The sequence below is a fragment of the Denticeps clupeoides genome, chromosome 12 (assembly GCF_900700375.1).
Source record: "Denticeps clupeoides chromosome 12, fDenClu1.1, whole genome shotgun sequence".
Lineage (NCBI taxonomy): Eukaryota > Metazoa > Chordata > Actinopteri > Clupeiformes > Denticipitidae > Denticeps > Denticeps clupeoides.
Window position 1 is genome coordinate 2,994,161 of NC_041718.1, and position 12,367 is coordinate 3,006,527.

At 48.3% G+C, this 12,367-nt stretch overlaps 1 protein-coding gene and 1 long non-coding RNA gene across 2 annotated transcripts; both read left to right on the top strand.

Annotated features, from left to right (window-relative positions):
- Nucleotides 1-5,776: 5,776 nt before the first annotated feature.
- On the top strand, nt 5,777-9,281 carry LOC114800944 (mitogen-activated protein kinase kinase kinase kinase 1-like). The gene is made up of 11 exons (XM_028998873.1): nt 5,777-5,807; nt 6,740-6,824; nt 6,985-7,058; nt 7,144-7,199; nt 7,993-8,040; nt 8,188-8,230; nt 8,353-8,422; nt 8,516-8,653; nt 8,742-8,823; nt 8,924-8,989; nt 9,157-9,281. Exons 1-11 carry the CDS (start codon nt 5,777-5,779, stop codon nt 9,196-9,198), a joined length of 735 nt encoding a protein of 244 aa, XP_028854706.1. The 3' UTR covers nt 9,199-9,281.
- Nucleotides 9,282-10,474: 1,193 nt separating this feature from the next.
- LOC114801339 (uncharacterized) lies at nt 10,475-11,620 on the top strand. The gene is made up of 3 exons (XR_003751487.1): nt 10,475-10,839; nt 11,054-11,114; nt 11,277-11,620. It is a non-coding gene; the product is annotated as an uncharacterized LOC114801339 (long non-coding RNA).
- The last annotated feature ends 747 nt before the right edge of the window (nt 11,621-12,367 follow it).

Sequence of the window (12,367 nt, forward strand, 5' to 3'; positions counted from 1 at the left end):
GGCGACTGTTCCAGGCACCCCAGGCTGGTGCCTTCTGGGACTATGCAGCCCCTCTCGCTGCACGGCCCTGGTGCCAAGGGGGGGGCATTGCCAGACCATCCGGCTAGCCCCTTCTGCGTCCGTTGGGACAAGCAGGCCCTCTTCCTGCCTGTCCCAGCTGGGTCCTCATGCCTACCCGGAGGCTCTATGGCGCTCCACCCCTCTGGAGGCAGACGCAGGCCCATGCCTGGCCCGCCCTCCTCACTGGCTACCGGAGGACCCAGCTCCATCGCTTCCCCACCTCCCCTCCCCTCAGGAGGAGTCCCCAACCCGAACTGCACCCCCCCAAAAAATTCTTTGGGGGAGCACCCCCCCCGGCTGGACTTAGGGGTACCTTGGGGCTTGTCCACCTCGCCTTGGACCAGCACATTCGGGTCAGGAACCTCCTCCCTGGGGTTCGGCTCCGCGGCTGGGTCGCCATCTAGTGGACACAAAGAGGGGAAGTGGGGGCGACATACGGACACATATGCCACACAGACACACACAGACAGAGACAGACAGAAGAGAGGGTCGTCTGGCTCCCTCTCTGGGCTCTCCGGGACCTCCTCAGGGGGCACAGCCAGGATCTCGGGAGGAGCGACCTTCTCGTCGCCCACCAGTGCTGGGTCTTCTTGCCCCGGATCCTGACTGGCACTGGATGTGGTGGAGGGGCAGAGTTCGATCCCTGGCTCAGGCCGATCAAACTCCGCCCTCAGTCTCTGTTGGAAGTCCCGAAAACTCCTGTCTGTCTCTCCCTGCTGCCAGAGGGTTGTGCTCCAGCCCCATGCTGATCCAGTCAGACACGTGAGGATGGTAGTGATCTCGTCTGTGTCTGCTGCCCCACTGAAGGGTCCCGGGACAATTGGGCTGTCCCACACGGGGCTGGACTCGTGGGTGGAGATGGTGGTAGGTGTGTGGTGTGGAGGGGGGTGGACGTCTTCTCCAGCAGGTGTGGACGCTGGTGCTGCGCTGCCATTTCGCTGGGGAACGTCCGGGCAGAGGGAAGGCGGGTCGGCGACTGGAGCAGGAATGGAGGATTCCCTGCGAGGCAGTCCCGGCAGCGCAGTTGCTGGCTGGCGACCTCCCGTCGCCCTCTTCCACCAGCTTTCCTCACACTGCTGGGAGGGACGTGGGTCTCCACGGACCTCGTGACGATCCTGGATGGGCGCGATGGACGGAGCCATCCCGGCACCGACTGCCCAAACGGCGTCATCCTGGTCGTCGTCCGTGTCAACCTCGTACCCCCGGAAGTCACATGGGTCATCACGGACGCCGCGATGATCTCGGACGCGCACGCTGGGCGGAGCCATCCCGGCACCGACCGCCCACCGAAAATCCACGTCATCATCGCTTTCGTCCTCCGTGTCCTTCTCACCGGTGACTCCAAGGGTCGTCCACCCTGCGGACATCCTGGACCCATGGCGCGATAAGCTCCCATGGGCAGTACACTGGCCATTCGGGCTGGAGGCTGCCCACCTCCTCGCTGGAGGAACGGCGCCGTTGTTGTTGCCGCTTCTCACCCCCCTGGAAGTGACGTGGGTCCCCACGGACCTTGCGACGATCGCAGACTGGCGTGATGGGCGGAGCCCAACTCTCGTCTCCCGTGCTCTCGTCGTCGTCTGTGTCGTCCCAGTCCACGGGGAGCCTTGCCAGCAGAGCGCAGAGTTCTTGGCTCGACATGGCGAAGATCGTGGGGGTCGCATCTTCTGCGCTCGCTGCCCACGTCACTTCCTCGCTGCTGCCGACGCCAACGTCCTCGCTCCGCCCACTCACCCGCCGACGTTGTCGCTTCCGGGTTTCGCGGAGTTTCCCGGGGGTGACGTCATCACGCGGCGCCGCGTACCACGGCTTCTCGGGGAGAAAACGCTCCACCAGAACGGGCGGCGCGTCTCTCCCCTGCCGTCCGCGTTCGCCGCGCCGGGCTGCGTCCTTCGCGGCGTTTCTTCTCCTCTGCTTTCCACCTCTGCGCTTTTGGGTGGGTCGCTGGCATTCTGTCACGACTACGGACTTACGGGGGAAGGAAGCGCAGAGGTCTGACATGTTGGGAAGGGGGTTTCATTCATAAACAAACAATAAACTCAAAGAAACAATGGCGCGGTGGCCGAAAACAGTTTAACATAAATCAAGAACTGACACAAACCCGTAGGCGTGTGGCGATTGCCAGAACTCAAAACACATAAAACTAAACCAGGTCAAGTTCGTGCAGAGAGTTCACGAAAATGCCAGCGACCCCGAACGGGTGGAAACTTCCGGCATTTATGGGGCGTCAGGATTGGCTTCCGGTGTGGAGCCCAGCTGCAGGCAATCCTGACAATTTCACACTTTATTTTTATTTTTAGGCATTTTTTGTAAATGACAATAAAGATTATACAATGAAGATAAGAAACAGTATGAACATGGTATAACCAATGTTAACCTCAATATTAGCGTTATATTAGATAGACAAGACCAATACAAGAAAAAAGAAGGGGGAAAGAAATAAATAATACAAAACAAAAATCATAGCATTTTGGCATAAATACAGGGAGTGCAGAATTATTAGGCAAGTTGTATTTTTGAGGAATAATTTTATTATTGAACAACAACCATGTTCTCAATGAACCCAAAAAACTCATTAATATCAAAGCTGAATGTTTTTGGAAGTAGTTTTTAGTTTGCTTTTATTTTGAGCTATTTTAGGGGGATAGCTGTGTGTGCAGGTGACTATTACTGTGCATAATTATTAGGCAACTTAACAAAAAACAAATATATACCCATTTCAATTATTTCTGTACCTGTACCACTACTTGAAGAAGGTGTCTTCCAGAAACTGGCAGTAGGACTGGGAGTTGAGCTTGACTCCATCCTGAACCGGAAAAGGCCCCACAAGCTCATCTTTGATGATACCAGCCCAAACCAGTACTCCACCTCCACCTTGCTGGCGTCTGAGTCGGACTGGAGCTCTCTGCCCTTTATCAATCCAGCCACGGGCCCATCCATCTGGCCCATCAAGACTCTCATTTCATCAGTCCATAAAAACTTAGAAAAATCAGTCTTGAGATATTTCTTGGCCCAGTCTTGGCCCAGCCCAGAAACGCTTGATTGTTCGATGATCACGCTTCAGAATCTTTGCAATTTTAAGAGTGCTGCATCCCTCTGCAAGGTATCTCACTATTTTTTACTTTTCTGAGCCTGTCAAGTCCTTATTTTGACCCATTTTGCCAAAGGAAAGGAAGTTGCCTAATAATTATGCACACCTGATATAGGGTGTTGATGTCATTAGACCACACCCCTTCTCATTACAGAGATGCACATCACCTATTATGCTTAATTTGTAGTAGGCTTTCGAGCCTATACAGCTTGGAGTAAGACAACATGCATGAAGAGGATGATGTGGACAAAATACTCATTTGCCAAATAATTCTGCACTCCCTGTAGAACAGATGTATGGGCGATTCATCCAATGAGAAATAGATTTGAAGTGAAGTGATTGTCATTGCAACACAGCACACAGTGACACAACAAAATGTTTTCTGCTTTGAACCCATCACCCTTAGTGAGCAGTGGGCATCCATGACAGGCGCCCAGGGAGCAACTTTATAAGGGACGCCCGGTCCTTCAGCCACTTTATTATGGACGCCGGTTCTTTTGGCCACTTTATTAGGGGCGCTCTGTCTTTCAGCTACTTATTAGGGACTCTCGGTCCTTCAGCAACTTTTTTTGGGACGCCCGGTCCTTCAGCCACTTTAATAGGGACACCCTGTCCTTCGGCCACTTCATTAGGGACGCCCGGTCCTTCGGCAACTTTATTAGAGATGCACTGTCCTTCTACCGTTTTATTAGGGACGCCCTGTCCTTTGGCCACTTTATTAGGGACGCCGGTTCTTTTGGCCACTTTATTAGGGACGCTCTGTCCTTCGGCTACTTGTTAGGGACTCTCGGTCCTTCAGCAACTTTTTTAGGACGCCCTGTCCTTAGGCCACTTTATTAGGGACGTTCTGTCCTTCGGCTACTTATTAGGGACTCTCGGTCCTTCAACAACTTTTTTAGGGACACCCTGTCCTTCGGCCACTTTATTAGGGACGCCCTGTCCTTAGGCAACTTTATTAGGGACTCTCGGTCCTTCAGCAACTTTTTTAGGGACGCCCGGTCCTTCAGCCACTTTAATAGGGACACCCTGTCCTTCGGCCACTTCATTAGGGACGCCCGGTCCTTCGGCAACTTTATTAGGGATGCACTGTCTTTCGGCTACTATATTAGGAACGCTGTGTCCTTCGGCCACTTTAATAGGGATGCCGGTTCTTTTGGCCACTGTATTAGGGACGCTCTGTCCTTCGGCTACTTATTAGGGACTCTCGGTCCTTCAGCAATTTTTTTAGGGACACCCTGTCCTTTGGCCACTTTATTAGGGACGCCGGTTCTTTTGGCCACTTTATTAGGGACGCTCTGTCCTTCGGCCACTTCATTAGGGATGCCCGGTCCTTCGGCAACTTTATTAGGGATGCACTGTCTTTCGGCCACTATATTAGGAATGCCCTGTCCTTCGGCCACTTTATTAGGGACTCTCAGTCCGTCAGCCACTTTTTAGGGACGCCCGGTCCTTCAGCCACTTTAATAGGAACACCCTGTCCTTTGGCCACTTCATTAGGGACGCCCGGTTCTTCGGCAACTTTATTAGGGATGCACTGTCTTTCGGCCTCTATATTAGGGACGTCCTGTCCTTCGGCCGTTTTATTAGGGACACTCGGTCCTTCTGTTACTTTATTAGGGACGTCCGGTCTTTCGGCCACTTTATTAGGAATGCCCTGTCCTTTGCCCACTTTTTTAAGGACGCCCAGTCCTTCCACCTTTTTATTAGGGACGCCCCGGTCCTTTGGCCACTTTATTAGGGACACTCAGTCATTCGGCCACTTTATTTGGGACGCCCGGTCCTTCAGCCACTTTTCTAGGGCCGCCCGGTCCTTTGACCACTTTATTAGGCACTGTCCTTCGGCCATCAACATGCTAACTTTTCAACATTCTCCAAACGTCACCAAATTTAACATGATGCATCTTGGCCGCGCCCTGTTAGCACTTTTGATGTTAGCATGCTACCATTATTTTTTTTATGTTAGCATGCTAGCGTTAGCATGCTAACATGCTCATTTTTAAACATGCTCCAAACGTCACTAAATTTAACGTGACTCATCTTGACCACGTCCTGTTAACGTTTTTGATGTTAGCATGCTAGCATTAACATGCTAACATGCTAATTTTTAAACATGCTCCAAACAACAACAAATTTGATGTGACACACCTTGGCCATGCCCTCTTTCCAACATGTTCTAAATGTCTACAAATTTCACGTGACCACCATCTCTATCGGATACTTTAATAACACCGCTTGATTTCACAGCTGAGACCAGCTCAGGAGGTTATGCCCGTGCTCATCCGAAAAATGCCTAGACAGGCCCATCAAAATTTCCTCTGGAATTTTGGTTTCTAGTTTTTATTTTACTCTTTTGTGTTTCTGTGGGGAGGGTTATGTCTGGTCACGTAAATGGCGACTTGGCACCAAAAGAGCCAGGTCTTAAAATGCATGTTGTTTGTTTATCTGACTCAGAACCCTGCGAGCTACAGTGAGCGTTTATAGCCAGCTGGACAGCAAGCAGCACATCAACTGAGACAGAGAGTGACACAGCGAGCAGATCAGAAGAAGATCAGGATCATCATCAACAACCAGGGACCAGCGAACTTGTTGGAGACCCGAGGATCAGCGTGGACTCGAAGACCCAGCACCATGGACTTTGAATTCCTTGAGTGCATTGGTCGTGGGGCTTTTGGCCAGGTCTTTATGGTATTAAGATTGTTTTTAAACTGCATTGTCCAGGAGACTATTGTGAAATAACATGAGGCCATTAATTAACTGCTGTTAATTTCATGCATCCCATTGCACAAATTATACATCAATCACCTAAATCTTTAGTCTTAGTGGTATAAATAAATATGATTATATTTATTATAATATCATAAACATGATTGAATTTTACTCAATTTAGTTAGGAAGTCTACTGTAACGGTATGTCCACCTGCTTCTCCAGTTCCCAGATGTGGAACCTGTAGATGCTCCTTTCTTTAATTGTTTAGTCCTGTTACTCAGGATCGCGGCTGCCAGAACCGATCCAGGGACACTGGGCCCAGGGCAGAACACCAACCCTCCAACAGCAGTCAGCTGTTGTAATAGATTGAGCGAAAAACTACAGTGACATGCAAAGTAAAACACATGAGTTTTATATTTGGGGTCCTAATCTTTAATGGTGCAGAAGTTTGCCCAAATATGGGTGGCTTCTTGTTTGAGTTTAAAAATGAAAAGAGCAAGTTTACTCCTATGTACTTCAAATGAATAGATGTTCCGCTTATAGCCTGTAAAATACCAGCTGATGCTTTTCTTTGCTTTTTTCACTACAGGGTCGGAACCGGCGGTCTGATGAGCTTGTGGCCATGAAGTCTGTGCGCTTGATTAATAGAGGTGAGAGAGAGAGAGACTGTGACTGTGAAAGTGTCATTTGTATTAAAACATTACCCAACAGAATATTGTTGTTCTGGTCCAGCTGAATGCTCCACCCTGAGCTTTTTGTTTAGGGTGTGTATATCTGTGTGGGTTTGTTGAGGTGTGTGATGTGAAATTTATCAGTGCAGTGAGTTAGTTAAAGATTGTGTTTTTATTGTATGTCTTTATTGTGTGTTGTTTTTCTTTCTGTAGATGATGTCGACCCCTTGGAGGAGGTACGCCTGCTGAAGGACTGCAACCAGGAAAACCTAATCAAGTTTCATGGCGTCTACAGGCTGTAAGTAGTGTGGAGGGTGGGATGGGCTGGGAGTTTTTATACCTGCATATGATCAACACAACAAAGAATCCAGAGATGTTGTCCACAGCTCCAGAGTTTCTGTTTCTAAAACCCTGTGATCATCTGACTGATAATCTCATTATTTATCTTTCTTCTTCAGGGACCGTGAGAGTGGCAACCTCTTCATTGCCATGGAGCTCTGTGGTGGAGGGTCTCTCTATGATCTTTACAAATGTAACACTGCTGCTCCGTTCACTCTGTGTTTTCTTCTTCTGTTTATTTAGGGCAGTATTTAATTTTTTATTTGTTTTCTGGACAGATCTTGGCCCATTTTGCAAGGACGAGGTGGCTTATGTCTGCCTGGAGGTCTTAAAGGTAACAACACACACACGCACACACGCAAACATACTTTTGCAGATTTGTATGTGATGTAGTGGTATTGAAATTAATCGTATAATCGATGCATCGCGATGCAGATGTAAATTATTCTGTATCGATGCAGTGCAGAACATAATTGATTACATCATGATGACATTGCTTGGTGATTTTTGGTGGTGGCATAAACATTCTTGAGAAAAAGTAATGCTGGTTGTGACTGTGGCAGCCTGATTTGAGTACATTCTCCATGTCCAGAGATCTACAACACAATATTATCATCTTACCTGGAGTTCCACGCATGTTTTTGTGCTTCAGTTAAGTCTGAAAGTGGCTTTAGATTTTCTCCAATGAGCAGAAAAAAATGTCTGTATTCAGTCTGCCGTCACCTGACACCATAGACGTCTGAACCAGGTGTTTTTCTGGAGTTTGTGGCTTCAGTTTGTAACGGGTTTGAGTCGGTGTGTAGTGGTTTAAACTCAGATGACTAACTCCACCCATAGCATAGTTCCACGTGCATTTAAAGGAGAACTACCAGTATATAAAACTGTTATAAGGTGAATGCACACCGAACGGCGACAGTTTTTCTGCTTGTTGTATTAAACGAACGCGTCCACACAGGTGTACGGGACCTCAACTCTTGTATTTGAAAACATCACGTGACAATGTCAAAAATTTACTGGATCGTGATGCATCGATTTCAAAGCATTGATAATCGGAATTGGAATTGAATCATGAGACCACTGAGGGTTCACACATCTAATTTGATGTACTTTCTCTTTGTGTCCACTAGGGGCTTAAGTACCTGCATGGAAAGAGCATCCTTCACCGAGACATAAAGGTACCTTATCATACACCAAACACAATCTGAAAGATAAGAAGCTTCTTTACTGTCTAAAGTGAAAGAGGAGAGAACAGGTGTATTTTCCAAGAGTAGCTTTCCTTACAAGCGTAGTCCTATCTAAGCTCTCTGTTTGTTAGTCTACAGGGTCAGAATGTCCTGGTAAATGAAACCGGAAAAGTGAAGATCGGTGAGTACTGACTTCTAGAAACAAATTATTCCACCACATACTGTTTAGAAAAGAACCTGAATAAGTGTGTTTAGATTTATGGATGAATGTGACCTTTTTTATTGAAACATCTCTTCCTGCAGGCGATCTGGGTTTGGCAGCAAGATTGTCAGACCTTGGTGCAAGGTTCAAGACAGCAGGAACTTACGATTGGTAAGTTTCCTTTAAAACCTAAAATGCATCCTTGTTTCTGTATGATGTGTGTGTCTCTGTGCTCACTTCCTTTCTCTTGTCTGTGGCATACAGGATGGCCCCTGAAGTCTCCAGAGCGAGGATCATTGGGCCCTACAATGAGAAGTGCGACATTTGGTCGCTGGGGATGATGACCATGGAAATTGCTGAGGCCAAAATTCCCTCCATCGACTTATTACTGAATGGAAATTGGTGAATGTTTTCTTAATTATGTACACACACACACAAATTACACTCACCCCTGGAGGATTGTAATTAAGCCAGACGGTTCTCTTCTCAGGTCTAGGGAATGCCATGACTTCATCAGTCAGCTCCTCATGTATAATCCTAGCAGACGGCCGTCTGCTAAAGAGCTGCTTTTGGTAAGGAAGTGCAATTCAGAATGTACCCTGAAAACTTGTATTTTTTTCATATTATAAGCTACTGCAAGTACTAATACTCTATGTGCGTGTGTGTGCGCAGCATCCATTTGTTAATGGATCTCATCTGACACAACATCGGATGATTCGCCGGCTGAAGTGCCAAGAGGTAAATGTGTTGGTTCCCTCAATCTCACCACATAACCTTTAGACAGAAAAAAGTGAAGGTTCAGTGATGACGGCTATACAGCTGATTTTAAATTCAGCTTCATGACATGTTCTCGTTCCATTATTGTCTGTGTATTGTGTGTTAACCTAATCTCTGGCTGTTTACAGCTATACAAGATGTTGGAGAAGAGCCTGCAGCCAGGGCGTTAAGAAGTGCAGGATGCAGGTCGTAAAGCAGGGCATGTGGTGAAGGGTACATGGATAAAGGCACATGGAGGAGGGCAGCAGCCAGGTCGTGAAGAAGTGCAGGAGGCAGGTCGTGGCAGGGGCATGGAGAACGTTAGGAGTCGGGGCGTGGAGAAAGGCAGGATTCGGGGCAGGAGTCAGGGCCCCGACTCCCCCGACTCCTGCCCTTCTCCGCGCCCCCGACTCCTGCCCTTCTACGCGCCCCCGACTCCTGCCCATCTCCGCGCCCCCGACTCCTGCCCTTCTCCTGCCCTAACTCCTGCTTCTGCTCTTTTCCACACCCCGTCTCCTGCCCCATCTGCCATGACTCCTGCCCCGACTCCTGCTCTCCTCCACACCCCGACTCCTGCCCCAATTCCTGCTCCGACTCCTGCTCTTCTCCACGGCCCGTCTCCTGCTCTTCTCCACGCCCCGTCTCCTGCCCTGACTCCTGCTCTTCTCCACGCCCTGACTCCTGCCCCGACTCCTGCCCCGTCTCCTCCTGCTGCTCTTCTCCACGCCCCGTCTCCTGCCCCGACTCCTGCCCCACCTTCTGCTCTTCTCCCCGCCCCGACTCCTCCCCCGACTCCTGCCCCGACTCCTGCCTTCTCCATGCCCCGACTATTGCCCCGACTCCTGCCCTGGCTCCTGCCTTCCCCACGCCCTGACTTCTGCCCTCTCCTGCCCCGGCTCCTGCCCCAAATCCTGCCTTTCTCCACGCCTCGACTTCTGCCCCGACACCTGCCCCGACTCCTGCCCTGACTCCTGCCCCGACCCCCGCCTTTCTCCACACCCCGACTTCTGCCCCGACTCCTGCCCTAACTCCTGCTTCTGCTCTTTTCCACACCCCGTCTCCTGCCCCATCTCCTGCCATGACTCCTGCCCCGACTCCTGCTCTCCTCCACACCCCGACTCCTGCCCCAATTCCTGCTCCGACTCCTGCTCTTCTCCACGGCCCGTCTCCTGCTCTTCTCCACGCCCCGTCTCCTGCCCTGACTCCTGCTCTTCTCCACGCCCTGACTCCTGCCCCGACTCCTGCCCCGTCTCCTCCTGCTGCTCTTCTCCACGCCCCGTCTCCTGCCCCGACTCCTGCCCCACCTTCTGCTCTTCTCCCCGCCCCGACTCCTCCCCCGACTCCTGCCCTGACTCCTGCCCCGACCCCCGCCTTTCTCCACGCCCCGACTTCTGCCCCGACTCCTGACCCGAATCCTGCCTTTCTCCACGCAGGAGTCGGGGGCGTGGAGTAGGGCAGGAGTCGGGGGCACGGGGAAGGGCAGGAGTCACCTGACGTCTTCTTTAGCCCATTTGAGAGTCTCCAAAGTCATAAATCAGCCGACTCATCATCACTTAATCTACCCATCATTACTCTTTCAAAAAAGTCCCAGTTTTAACCAGTCACAGGAGGGAGGCACTGGGCTTTCTGTACTCACCTTCCTCTTTCCAAACTTGTTCTGTTTCCCCTTTGATGATTACTGTTTAATGTTTTTAATGTGAGGCGTGTAGTTCCTGTTTTTCATGTCTGACAGTCATCCCAGAGGACCAGGAGGAGGAGAGGCAGATTTGGACTGAGAACCACTCACCAGAACAACATGGGGTGGCATTTGGCCTGCTGACTAAAACTAACAGGTACAAGTCCTGTCCTGGAGGATAAAGGAAACATACTTAATCCAGATCTTCCTCTCATAGCCCAACATTTATTTCATATTTAGCCCAAAACCACAGGCTACTCCAGGAAACTCCATGAATGCCAGTAGATTTTGTCATATTTTTATTCTATGAACAGTATACATATACATACACTAATTTTAAATGCCTTACATAACACATTTTTTTAAAATAGGTTCTGAGTGTCCAGACCAGCAGACGAAGGAGGAGAGTGGACAGACCCGTCTTGTGTGCAGGTGAGATTATATGGTGCAGTTTGTCTACAGTGACCTTTAGCTCAGTGTACATGTCAATTCAGATTTGTTATTTATTGTTATTTGTTATTGACAAAATTGACAGTATTTTTTTTCTTTGTCAGTATTATTGAACTTGGGGTATTGTAAATTAATTTATTTCAGAATTGTGACATCCTGCCATGGAGGCCTCTGTGAAGACCATCTTCAACCACAAGGACTTTCTCCACGCCCACGGACAGATTTTTAAAAAAATTGTATATAGATACTTTAAGTGAATTGCAATTTTTTTTTTAATTATTTATAGTTTTTACATTAATGTTTATTTACATACATATGTTTTCAATTTATGTGTATAAATTTTGTATGTTGGTTATGTTCATGTATAAATTAATTTTGTATAGCACTTCTGTTTTGCCTGCTCTTGTTGTATTATTTATAGATTTTACATGTATTTACTATGCTTATATAGATTTGTTTTTGTTCTTAAAATTTAGTTTTCAATTTATGCGGATACATTTTGTATGTTGGCTATATGTGCATGTATAAATTATTTTTTTGCTATAGAACTTCAGATTTGCCTGCTCTTCAAGAAATGGTGTGGGTTTTCTCTGGGTTCTCCAGTTTCCTCCCACACATAAAAAGCATGTGCCTTTAGTGACTTGGCTAACCAAAACTTACTTTCTTTTAAATAAAGTATTAATTGTAATTGAGAAATAAGTTGTGACAGCTGATTTATTAAACATCTTAACACCCATGCACATGCACCCTGCCCTTTTCACATGTAACCTACAGCTGATAATAGTAATTAAAACACACAGAACCCACCATGCATCCAATCTCAACACAGTTCTGTTAAACCCCTTTAAAAAGACACCCAATAAACTATACCTCAGAGCCTATTAGAATAATTTTGGTATCAAAATTAAGATTATTTATTCACATCAGTATGTGTGTTGCAGAGTCAAAGAAAAGATGGAACCCAGTAGAAAATGAAACATTTAATGGACTTTAGAGTGATTTAGAATACAAAAGAATAGAAAGTGAAGTGATTGTCACATGTGATACACAGCAGCACAGCACCAGTGCACACAGTGAAATTTGTCCTCTGCATTTAACCCATCACCTAGTGGGCAGCCATGACAGGCGCCCGGGGAGCAGTGTGTGGGGACGGTGCTTTGCTCAGTGGCACCTCAGTGGTACCTTGGCAGATCGGGATTCGAACCAGCAACCTTCTGATTACGGGGCCGCTTCCT